General features: G+C 33.5%; 1 protein-coding gene and 1 long non-coding RNA gene across 2 annotated transcripts; one reads left to right on the forward strand and one right to left on the reverse strand.

Annotated features, from left to right (window-relative positions):
* Positions 1-2,773: 2,773 nt before the first annotated feature.
* Positions 2,774-5,971, reverse strand: LOC130462011 (uncharacterized). Its single transcript, XR_008922111.1, has 4 exons — positions 5,467-5,971; positions 5,335-5,382; positions 4,091-4,595; positions 2,774-3,153 (listed from the first exon to the last, which is right to left on the reverse strand). It is a non-coding gene; the product is annotated as an uncharacterized lncRNA (long non-coding RNA).
* A 2,826-nt stretch (positions 5,972-8,797) lies between these two features.
* Positions 8,798-9,824, forward strand: LOC110793003 (NDR1/HIN1-like protein 1). The gene has a single exon (XM_021997830.2). It carries the CDS (start codon positions 8,956-8,958, stop codon positions 9,583-9,585), a length of 630 nt encoding a protein of 209 aa, XP_021853522.1. The 5' UTR covers positions 8,798-8,955; the 3' UTR covers positions 9,586-9,824.
* The last annotated feature ends 2,422 nt before the right edge of the window (positions 9,825-12,246 follow it).

Here is a 12,246-nt window from a genome sequence, read left to right on the forward strand (position 1 = left end):
CTAAATGACATATATAGTTAACTAATTCATCTCACAAGATAACTAATTGTTAACTTACCGTTGATCAAGTGCCTCATCATCCAAGAAACAGAAGTCAATTACTTCTTTTTCCAGTCTCCTCAGACGACCGAGGGTCTTCGAAAATCTCTCCATTAACTCAGATAAGCAGAAGACTTCTTCTGTAGCAGAACCAATGGGAAGACTGCTATAGAAACTCCTAGCTTCTCGTTCAGGTTCAGCATCTTGGGGAGCAACATTTCCAGAACCTTCAACATTTTTCTCAATTGGCCCCTTATCACCAGGCCCATTATCACCAGAACCCTTGTCAGCAGCACCAACATTCTCCTGAATTGGCCCCTTGTCAGCAGCACCATCAACAGCTTGAGAAGGAGCATTATCATCAACAGCATTATTTTCGTTTCTCAAGTGTTCAGCATAGGCAACAATTGAGTCAATTATCTCCAAAAACACAGGATCACTGTATCCTGGACTGTCTGATAATTCTTGTCGCCGACTCTTTAACAAATTTATACGGTCCTTATGGAAACTGGACACAACATATAAATCGCGACAATATATTCTCATTGCCAATTGCAACTCCTTCACACAAAAAAAAAGAAAAATATTAAGAAAAGAAAACAATAGCTAAATAGTTAACTAATTGAATTATCTAAACAATTATATAATTCATGGAAAAAGATAACTATTTGATGGAATACATTAACTAATTGCTGTATAAAGTTAACTAATTAAAGGAAAAGGTTAACTATTCGATGAAATAACTTAACTAATTGATGGAATGATGAAACTATTGGAAAAGTTCATTAAAAAATAAGTTCACTTATAGAGATAAATAGTTAACTAATTGATGAAATAAGATAACTAATTGCTGAAATAGGTTAACTAATTCATAAAACAAGTAACACTTGATTAACTACTTAATGGAAAAAGTTGACTAATTGCTGTAAAAACTTAACTAATTTAAGCAAAAGGTTAACTATTGTGAGATAGGTTAACTAATTGAATAAAAAGGTTTACTAATTCATAAAAAAGGTTAACTAATTGATGGTACAAGTTAACTAATTGAATAAAAAGGTTTACTAATTCATAAAAAGGTTAACTAATTGATGGTACAGGTTAACTAATTGAATAAAAAGGTTTACTAATTCAAAAAAAAGGTTAACTAATTGCAAAATAGGAACTCCTTCACACAAAAAAAAGATAACTAATTGATGAAATACATTAACTAATTGCTGTATAACGTTAACTAATTAAAGGAAAGGGTTAACTATTTGATGAAATAACTTAACTAATTGATGGAATGATGAAAGATTGGAAAAATTCATTAAAAAATAAGTTAACTAATTGATGAAATAAGATAACTAATTGCTGAAATAGGTTAACTAATTCATAAAACAAGTAACACTTGGTTAACTAATTAATGGAAAAAGTTGACTAATTGCTGTAAAAGGTTAACTAATTTAAGCAAAAGGTTAACTATTGTAATAGGTTAACTAATTAAATAAAAAGGTTTACTAATTCATAAAAAAGGTTAACTAATTGATGGTACAAGTTAACTAATTGAATAAAAAGGTTTACTAATTCATAAAAAGGTTAACTAATTGATGGTACAGGTTAACTAATTGAATAAAAAGGTTTACTAATTCATAACAAAAGTTAACTAATTGACAAAATAGGTTAACTATTAAAAAGATTCATTAAATATGAACAAAAATAAATATGAACATTATCATGACTTACATCATCGCAGGTAGCTTGAATTTCAGCATCTGTTTGAGCACTTTCCGGAATTTGAAACTCAATAATCCTGCTTCGGTCAGCTTGGGAATTACCCGGTGCACCTTCCGAAGCTTTAGCAGATGCAGCAGGAGCACCAGAAGCAGCACGAGCAGCAGAAGCAGAAGGAGCAGCAGAAGCTTCAGGAGCAGCAGAAGCTTCAGGAACCTCGAGTTTCAGGAACCTCGACTTTGATAGGGTTAAGACCCCCTAACAAATCAGCAAAAGTCTTAAACACGGGATAGCTGGTTATATCAACCAAAGCTACCCCAAAACCCATCATCTCTTCGGAAACCAGACGTTCAGTCACTTGTTCATCATTCCAATGTTGAACAAGTGGGATTTCCTTAGGGGGACTACACCCCGAAATAACGATCTTTGGAGATAAATTATCTCCAAAAATAGAACACGGCCACCAACCTTTTCATTTTTGACACTCGCTCTCCACCTCTCGACAGCAAACCCAAGCTGGTTTAACACGTATTTACACCAATTTTGTTTCACAATCTGTGAAACATCCTCAACAGCCTTCAAAACCTTGATGTCTAACAACCGGTTAGACGTAGGAGCCAAAAATACACCTATAAAAACAATAAGATAATTACAGAAATCAATAAGATAATATGTTAACTAATTCATAAAAATAGTTCACTAATTAATGTAAAAAGTTAACTAAATGATGAAGAAAGTTAACTAAATGTAAAATAGGTTAACTGATTGATGAAAACAGTAACTAATGGATAAAAAAGGTAAACTAATTATTAAAATGAACTAATTATTAAAATGAACTAATTAATGAAAAAAGAAGAATAATTAATAAAAAAAGGTAAACTAATTAATGTAAATAGTGAACTATAAAGGTAAATAACTTGAGCATGATTAATTTAGAAATTTTTACCTAAAACATATACCACAAAGGCACGTTTAAAATCATCTCCACATTCATCTATTTTCAAAAAAGATTCCAACTCCGTCAAGGTGGGTGCCTGAACAGTTGGTTTCTTGTGGAACTTCTCATTCCATCTTTGAATCATTTCATGGTTGGCATCTCCTTCAACCCGCTTTCTTGGCGTCTCTTGAACATCAAAATCCTTGTTCCATGGCAAGCCAAAGACGTCATAGACATCATAATCATATAACTGAACATTTTGTGTTTCTCCAAACTGGAGCATATGACCAACACAATTAAAATGTTGAAGCAGCCATGGAACAAGGCGTGTGTTGACTTCATGAAGTCGAACACTCAACAAACCACCAAAACCTATCTCTTTAATGGCTTTCACTTTGTTTTCATTCTTCTTTATAGAATTAAGAAGATTAATCAACGCCTCTGGTCTACAATTTAGTTTGTAACCCCTACACAAAACAAAAGAATTTAATTAATGAAAATATTTAACTAATTGCTTAAGAAGTTAACTAATTGAAGAAAAAGGTTAACTATTTAATGAAATAGGTTAACTAACTGCAAAAAACTTCACTATTCATGCAATAGGTTAACTAATTGATAAAATAGGTTAACTAATTAATGGAAAAAGTTAACTAATTGCAGTCAAAAGTTAACTAATTATTGAGTTAACTAATTGCAGTCAAAAGTTAACTAATTAATGTAAAAGGTTAACTAATTAGTGAAAAAGTTAACTAATTAGTGGAAAGATTCTTTTTAAAAAAAGGTTAACTAATTACTGAAAAATATTTAACTAATTGTGTTTAAAGGTTAACTAATTATTTTAATTACATAACTACTTCATATAGGTAAAATAATTTGTTTCAAAGCAAAAGTAATTAATTTAAAAATAAATAACAAATAGTCATACCTATCCAACTAATTAAACAGTGATAAATAACAGTTACAAAGATAGGTTAACTAATTGAAGAAAAAGGTTAACTATTTAATGAAATAGGTTAACTAACTGAAAAAAACTTCACTAATCATGCAATAGGTTAACTAATTGATGAAATAGGTTAACTAATGAATGGAAAAAGTTAACTATTTGCAGTCAAAAGTAAACTAATTATTGAGTTAACTAATTGCAGTCAAAAGTTAACTAATTAATGGAAAAAGTTAACTAATTAGTGGGAAAAGTTAACTAATTAGTGGAAAGATTCTTTTTAAAAAAGGTTAACTAATTACTGAAATATTTAACTAATTGCAGTCAAAAGTTAACTAAATTATGCAAAAATTTCACTAAATGTAAAATAATTTATGATAATTGCAAAATCAATTTTTAAATAGTCATACCTATCCAACTAATTAAACAGTGATAAATAACAGTTACAAAGATAGGAGTTATACCTATCCAACTCTACAACTTCCCCGCCATCTTCCGTATATTCTACTTTAACTTTCGACTTCCACTACAAGAATTTGTATCTTTAACGACAACCTAATTACGACGGGTCAATAATCCCGTCGCAAAAGCTTTTTGCGACGGGGCAAACAACCAAACAATGACGGGAATAACCGTCGCAAATGTCATTTACGATGGGTTTACGACGGATTTACGACGGGATTTCTATTAACGACGGCCCCCTTTTATGACGGGTTCGCGACAGGAAATCCCGTCGTTAATCAACAATTATTGGTCTTTCGCGACGGGATTTTCCGCCGTTAATAGTACAATTTCTTGTAGTGTTCTTTGGCCCCCTTCCAATTTTCCTCTCATCTGCACTCAGCTTTGGACTAGCTGGAATATCTTCAGTCGGCCTTGAACTGCCTTCAACATCTTGACTCGACTTCCCAGCATCGTGATAATCAGATGCTTTGTTTGCATTTTTTGACCTCATTATGTGAACTGAAACTATAAATGAATGTAGTTCAATATATTGCAATGCGCAAATAAAAAGAATGTGTAATGAACATAAGCAGTATAAATAGCAATACAAACAAAACAATTTCATTGTGTAACTAATCGCTTTGAATGTTTCACTAACAGGTTAAAATAGTTAACTAATTGGATTATGCAATTAACTAATTGGTCAAAAAAGTGAACTAATTGCTCAAGAAAGTTTGAAATTAAATAAATTAACTAATTCGTTTAATACTTGATTTATGAATGTCAGAATATGACTAATTGCTTTGAAAGAATAACTAATTGGTAAAACTAATTAACTAATTGATTAAAAAACTAATTATTTATCAGCGAACTTCTAATTGAACAAATTGAACAAAAACACCAAAACAAACTTCAAATTATGAACAAATTGAACAAAAAGAAGGAAAAAGGACAAGAAGCTTCAAAAATATTGTCGAAAATGAAGAACAACCAAAAGTATCACAAATCACAATTACAAAACCCTAAATCACAACCAAAAACAGTAAGAAACAAAAACGAACTTCAAATGATAACAAAATTGAACAAAAAGAAGAAAAAATGACAACAAAACTTCAAAAATATTGTCGAAAATGAAGAACAAATGAAATTATCACAAATCACAATTACAAAACCCTAAATCAAAACCAAAAACAGTAAGAAACAAAACGAACATCAAATGATGACAAAATTGAACAAAAAGTAGATGAAAATAGAAAGAACTTACCGAAACTTGAAGTAAATCGGAAAATATCACAATCACACCTTCAAAACCCTAAATCGAACGAAAAAAAAGAGGATAAATCAGTAAGAACTACACACGAACAAAGAAAAACAAGTGAAAATGCAAAAAACTTACAGAAATTGAAGAAATCGAAGAGAAGATCAAAGAGTAGAAGCTTTCTCTCTCCTGAAATGGAAGAACTCGGCGGTTTCTCTCTCTAAAAGTGAACAGTGATTTGAAAATGGGCAAAAACGTGGGAAAGAAAACCTTTTATACTAAACCCGGAAAAATAACCGTTTTCGACCTGATTCGGATTTGACCCGCGTCCTGACCCGCGTCACGACCCGCGTCACGACCCGCGCTGCCACGTCACCCGTCTGACGCTGTCAGTCAGCCTTATTCAAGTTTTTGTATTGTTTTATTTTGTTTTGTAGGAAATAGCTCAAGTTGGTAGACCTCGGAGGAGATGTTGATAGCGTGAGTACGAAAGTACGATGTCTAGGAGCCATCCACGTTTACAAGGTGTTTACGTTGTGATACAAACAAGAGTTCAAGACAAATACAAGATCACCGGGCAGCCAATACCACGGCGTACCCGTGGCCTACTTTACATCCCACACCCGAGATGTGGCACTCTTCTTTCGATCCCGTATTAAACGTTTAATGGGCTAATTACTAGAGTTTAATAGTTAGCATATTTCTTATTAGATTTAGGTATAAATACAAGTAGTATAGAGGACCTAAATCTTCTTCCGTCAATTTTTATCAGAACTGGAACGCCGCTTGCGAGGGTGTACTGCATTTTTTCATTGTTTGATTATTTTTCGTAGATTGACGTGGGTTGTGAGCTTGGAGTCTGATTTTGGTTCAATTACGTAAGTTTGACCTTGTTTCTTGGTTTTTGAAACAAAATTATCATTCAATTCAAAGCTTAATTAACAAGTATTGTTGCTTTTGCTTATATCGTCTATTATTATTAGTTATGTTCTGCTTAATATATTATTTAGTTTGTTTAATTAATATTAATATGTGTGAGTAGATATATTTATAATTTAGGGTTAAGTAAACCCTAGTCATGATTGATGTATGATTTATTCCCTTAAATCCCCGATTTAATTATTTAATTGTTCTTGCTTAATTGATTGTACAATCTCCAATACTAGATTAGGGATAATTAGTATTGTTATCATTCCATTTTCTTTACCGTAACGGGAGTTGGGTTTTGACGGATTTGAATATTTCAATTAAGGACATGAAATTCTCCACGGGAGTAGGTAGAAGGGATTGTTAGGAATTTATGGTATTGAGTTTAATGTCTCTAATATGCATGATTCCACGGGAGTAGGTCTTGATTGAATATTAGGGAAGCCATTGATACTCGGGAGAGGTTTATGGTATTATATAAGTTTTACCTTTCCTCGTGAATATTTATTTAATTAGTATGGGGTAGGAATTAATCTTTGCATTGGTTATGCTAGTGGTGATACTTAACTCTAGGTGTTTTTAATCCTTGATTTCAGTATTATACTATTATTATTAATTACGTCCTTAGTTAGAATTAGTTTAATTATCTATTCTCAATCGTTGTTTGGTTACTTACTTAGTATTAATTCAAGTCAGTTTAGCTAGTTTTTAATACATTAGTCTCTTGGGATTCGACCCTTACTTGCCCGACTACATAGTTAGGAGGTCTAGTTAGGTTATTTTTGATAGGCACGCGACAGCCTTGTCATTCATAACAACTTAAAAGCGATAGCAGTAAAACAATTCATATAGGAAATATATTTTTTTATTAATTACTCCGTATAAAATAAAAACTCGTATATTTTATAGAGAAAGAGGGTATAGTGTTAAATCTTTTTGCGTAAGTCAATTTTAGATTCTAAAAAGGAGTTAAAGAATGCCTTACAACTTACAAGTATTGACTACCCCGTATATTAGTGTTATTTTCTTTCGCTTTTGTGTAGAATGTAGTGTACGTACGTGGAGCTCCAATCCCAAGGTGACTCCATATTTTTAAAATATTAATTTCTTTCGTTTAGAATCATTTGAAGTACAATTAGTAAGCATGAATCATGTATGTGTAACGTGACAAATTGTTACCTAATATTATTGCTTATCTTAAGCCGGTAGTTAACCATCAATCATAAAAAAAAAAAATCAAAAAAAAAATCAAAATAGGCCATCCAAAACCTTGATTTCATAACATTCTTTGTACTATTTACCAACCCATGATGGCCAATGACAAGGAAAATTCTTTTTAGACACCATATATTTTGTCACTTCTGTCCTATATTAATGATTGAGTTTTCTTACTACGTAAATATACACATCAATAATCAAGGTTAATCTTGCCTTTGCTATATTTTTTTTTTGCGAATAAGCCATAAGGGCGGGAATGAGAATAGATCACAGGATCAGCTGGAATCGGGATGAAACCTCTAACCAACTGATCAGTTATCCCTCACTTTCGATCCTACCTTTGCTAGTGTATAAACAAGAAAAATATTATCAAGTGTGATTATTATGTTAGATTTGTTTAAGCGATCCATACAAAATACACTAATACTGATATCGACTAGAACAAGGCGAGATCAAAATTCATTAGAGGAATATTTTAAATCAAAATTGTATGTTCTTACATCTTCATGTGGAACTACCACCAGGAAATAATACAATTGACTCCAAATAGGTGTGTATTAATAACCACCCAATCTGACCGAATCGTCTTTTTACATCTCTCGTTATATGGGATCCTATTCTTTCAAGGTGCATTTTCATAACACCAATTGTTCATCACCATTTTCTTTTTTTAATGGGTATTAATAACCAAAGACGTCTATTATTTAAAGATCGCGAAAAAATATAAATAATTACACGTACATGTACATCTCTAAGGAACGGGGAAATAATTAGTTCTTAAAGAAGTTTACGTGACATGTGGCGCTCTGCATATTAGTCATTCACTCTATGCGATGTTCACATACATGACAAAAATGTGAAATATGGTTTGCATAAAATTTGAACCCCTAACCTTGTATTTAAAGAATATAGCCTTTACCACTAACACATGATATATTTCATGTTATCATTGCGAAAATAAAAATAATTAAATACAAACGTCATTAATGTATTAACCCGGGGCATCGCCCGGGCCCAAGGATTAGTTATAATTGAAAAGTAGATTAATATAATGGTTTACTCCGTAATAGTTGCAACCTACTATTATGACACCATCTCTAATATTTAAAGGTATTGTAATTTAATTTGAATGATAACTATTACTCCGATCCGTATTATTACTACCCATGTTCCTAACAACCATATATTTTGATGAAGAAGTAAACAAAAGTCCACCATTTATCATTAATTAGTAAACAAAAGTTTAATTTCCGTAGGTTTTACACCCCATACACAGTAGTCAACTGTCAACGTACGTCCTCACCTTCCCCCATCAACCCAAAACTCTCCCTATCTCTCTATATTTATGCTTAGATGTAAATTTCCTCCTACACACACCTTAACAAAAATAACACCCATCACTTAGCTTCATTTCTTAGAAACGTCTCCGCCCTACTAGCCACCACCACCACCACCACTACCACCACCACTAGGTATACCGCGATGTCAGTTAAAGACTGCGGCCACCACAAGGACAAGAAAAAGATCCTTCTTAAGAGAATCGCGGCCGGAATATTGACCTTTATCTTCATAGTCCTCTTAGTAATCCTCATCATATGGGCTGTCCTAAAGCCTTCTAAACCTAGCTTCGTCCTCCAAGATGCCACTCTCTACAACTTCAACCTAACCAGCCCGGCACAACTCACCTCCGTCTTCCAGGTGACCGTACAATCCAGGAACCCCAACGACAAGGTCGGAATCTACTACGACAGGATGCTGACGTATGCGACATACCATGATCAGCAGATCAGCCTACCAACATCAATCCCATCCACTTATCAGGATACTAACGGGATGAATATATGGTCACCTTTTCTACAAGGTCAGTCCGTTCCGATTGCTCCTTACATAGGAGCTCAGATCAATAATGAGCTTCAGATGGGAAGTGTTAAGCTTGTGATCAAGATGGATGGACGTGTCAGATTTAGAGTTGGGTCTTTCGTTAGTGGGTCCTACCGTATCCACGTCAACTGCCCGGCGTATATTCCGATTGGGAACCCGAATATCGGGACTATGGTAGGGAGGAACGCCATCAAATACCAGATTGTCCAGGGTTGTGGCGTTAGTGTGTGATCTCTAGTCATGTACGTGGAATATAATGTCATTATTTTCTCTTTTCTTCATTTCATAAAATTGTATAAAAAAGAAAAGAAAAAGAATACGGGGATCATTTTGCAATTATGGGGGAATTATTGGAGTTAAAGGTGCGTCATTTTTCTTGTTTATAATAATTAATCAATTAGCGATGAATATATTTGTAATTGAAGGCGAAGAGTCTATCTACAAGTGAAGAGAGAGAGAAATAATACGTATGTAGTGTAATCTAGTGGCGGTACGTGGTAGGATGTTTACGAAGAAAATTCTATTGTTTTCAATATGATTTTAAAAGTTGTCAATATGATTACGTTTTGTTATATTAATTTCAAAGATGAACGTTGGCCTTAAGAATTATTGGAAATTAATGTTTGTGGAGTTGCGTATGTGGAGGAATTGAAGGATGCAATGAAAGCGAAAGGAAACTAATGCACGACTTACCGCCCACCACTTCCAAACAAATGAAAGGGCCTACGAGAAGTTTAGGAAAGAATGGAAAATGAAGGCCCGTAAAAATGGTATAGAAATTGAGATAAAATTAATCTTGTATACTATACTAGAAAAGGATAGATCTCATACATATAATAAATTGACCGGCCTACTCGAAATAACATTTGCAGTGCAAAAAACAATTTGCGTAATTAGAAGATGTAAATATCTTATTTATGGTTCTGGATAGATAATAAATAATACTACGTACCTCGTAGCACTAGTACAATTGATAAAAGGAGAAATGGATTGAAAATGATAAAAAAATCGATGTATAAATGATACTACATCCGTTTCATTAAGTAATTTACACTTTGAAAAATGTGTCCAACAATCATAACTTTGATCATAAATTCTCACTAGTACATCTATTAAATAATCATGAGATATTTTGTTAGATTTGTCTCAAAATACATATATAAATATCAACTTTTTATAATTTTTTGTCATACAGAATCGGATATATTAACGGTCAAATATTGCACCGGAGTCCGTACAAATAGTAAATGTAAATATTTTTTTTGAAACAGAGATAATACATATTTTACATTTAAAAGATTAGATAAATAATTTATCCTGTTAAAATTTCACCTTTAGGTAGATAATAAAAAGTTTAAAACCTTTAAAAAGAAAATGAAGTGATCGCAAAAAGGTAGCTAAAAGTGTAGGCACTTTCATAGTTTCATTCATTCATACTCCGTATACACTAAATCACTAATGAAGAAATTGCCTAACTAATTAAGTTGGTCGTTGTAATAGTTGCTCAATTTAAAAATTTTACATGTCTAGCTTTGACCCAATTGGTCGAATAAAATCTCAACATTTAGAAATAGAAAAGAGCTTGGCAAGTTAATTACCCTTAGACACGTTGTACACACTTTTTAGAGGGAGTAACGGAGAAGAAAGGGCGCATCTCAACATGTAATTTCCAAGGTGGCCACCGCAATCGAAGCCATGTGGCTTAGTATAGTTTTCATATGGTTTGCGTTTACTTGTACACTCATAGTATAATTTAATAAAAGCATATAATCATTTTCATATAATTGAGAATTGGCGGGATTCGAATTATTAATATATTAGACGGTTCTTTGATTTTATATACCAACCCCGTATAATATATGGTTAGTAGGTTAATTATTTTGAGGTACAAACAAAGCTAACTAAAATAAACGTTGTATTTTTCTCTTATATGTTGACCATGCCTAGTTGGCTAGTTGCTTATCAATTTGAGTGGTCCATCAACCATCATCAACCAATTGCCAATTAGTAATTGCAACTTGAAAATTATGATTTTCCTCACGTTAGCTAAATGTTGTACGTATGCAAGTGTTCAAGTCCCAAGTAAAGAAAGGAAAAAGAAAGGAAAAGAAGTGAAGAGAAAGAGATTTTATTTTCCTGTGTTTGGTTTAAGGGAAAGAAAGGAAGGGAAGAGAAAGGAAATATAATTTACAGCTTTTAATTTTCACTTTCCTTCCAAATTCCTCCAATTTTATGAGGAAAAGAAAGTGAAAATTTTATAAAGAAATTTTCCTTTCAATTCCCTTCTTTTCCTTCCACTTCCCATAAAATTATTTGTATCAAATACAGGAAACCTTATTCAGCAACTTTTCGGTAAGACGGCCTTACGGGCGCGTGTAGGAAAGACCAGATGAGATAAACACGCGCGCGTGGCCTCACGCGCGGTTTAAATAGAGTTTTTTCTCTCTCCTCTCATTTTCTGCAAAAGCGTCTCTAAACTCTCTGGCTTTCGGTCTCTCTCCTCCAAAGCTCTCTGCCTCTCTCTCTCCTCCAAAAATCGGACACGCCGTCGACTCGTCGGTCACCTCTTTGCCGCCGCCTTCTCCTTTCTTCTCGCCGCCGTTGCAAGATGTGTGAATCTCCTGTAGATCGAAGAGATGATGCGCCATGAAACACGGTGAGCTCCGACCACATTTTTGTAGGCGACAGGGAGGAGATTTTTCTCCTCCACCATGATCTCCTCCCTTTTCCTGAGTTGAGGCGTCATCTGCTTGTTGGACTTTTCCGCCCCCAGATCTCGCGAGATCCACTTGTTTGACGCCAGAAATCGGCGGTGTTAGGTTGTTCGTGTTGTTGTTGTGGCTTGTTGATTGGGATCTGTATTGTCCCTAACAACGTCACGTGCCTTTGAAA

Source organism: Spinacia oleracea, chromosome 5 (assembly GCF_020520425.1).
Source record: "Spinacia oleracea cultivar Varoflay chromosome 5, BTI_SOV_V1, whole genome shotgun sequence".
In the NCBI taxonomy this organism is placed as follows: Eukaryota; Viridiplantae; Streptophyta; class Magnoliopsida; order Caryophyllales; family Amaranthaceae; genus Spinacia; species Spinacia oleracea.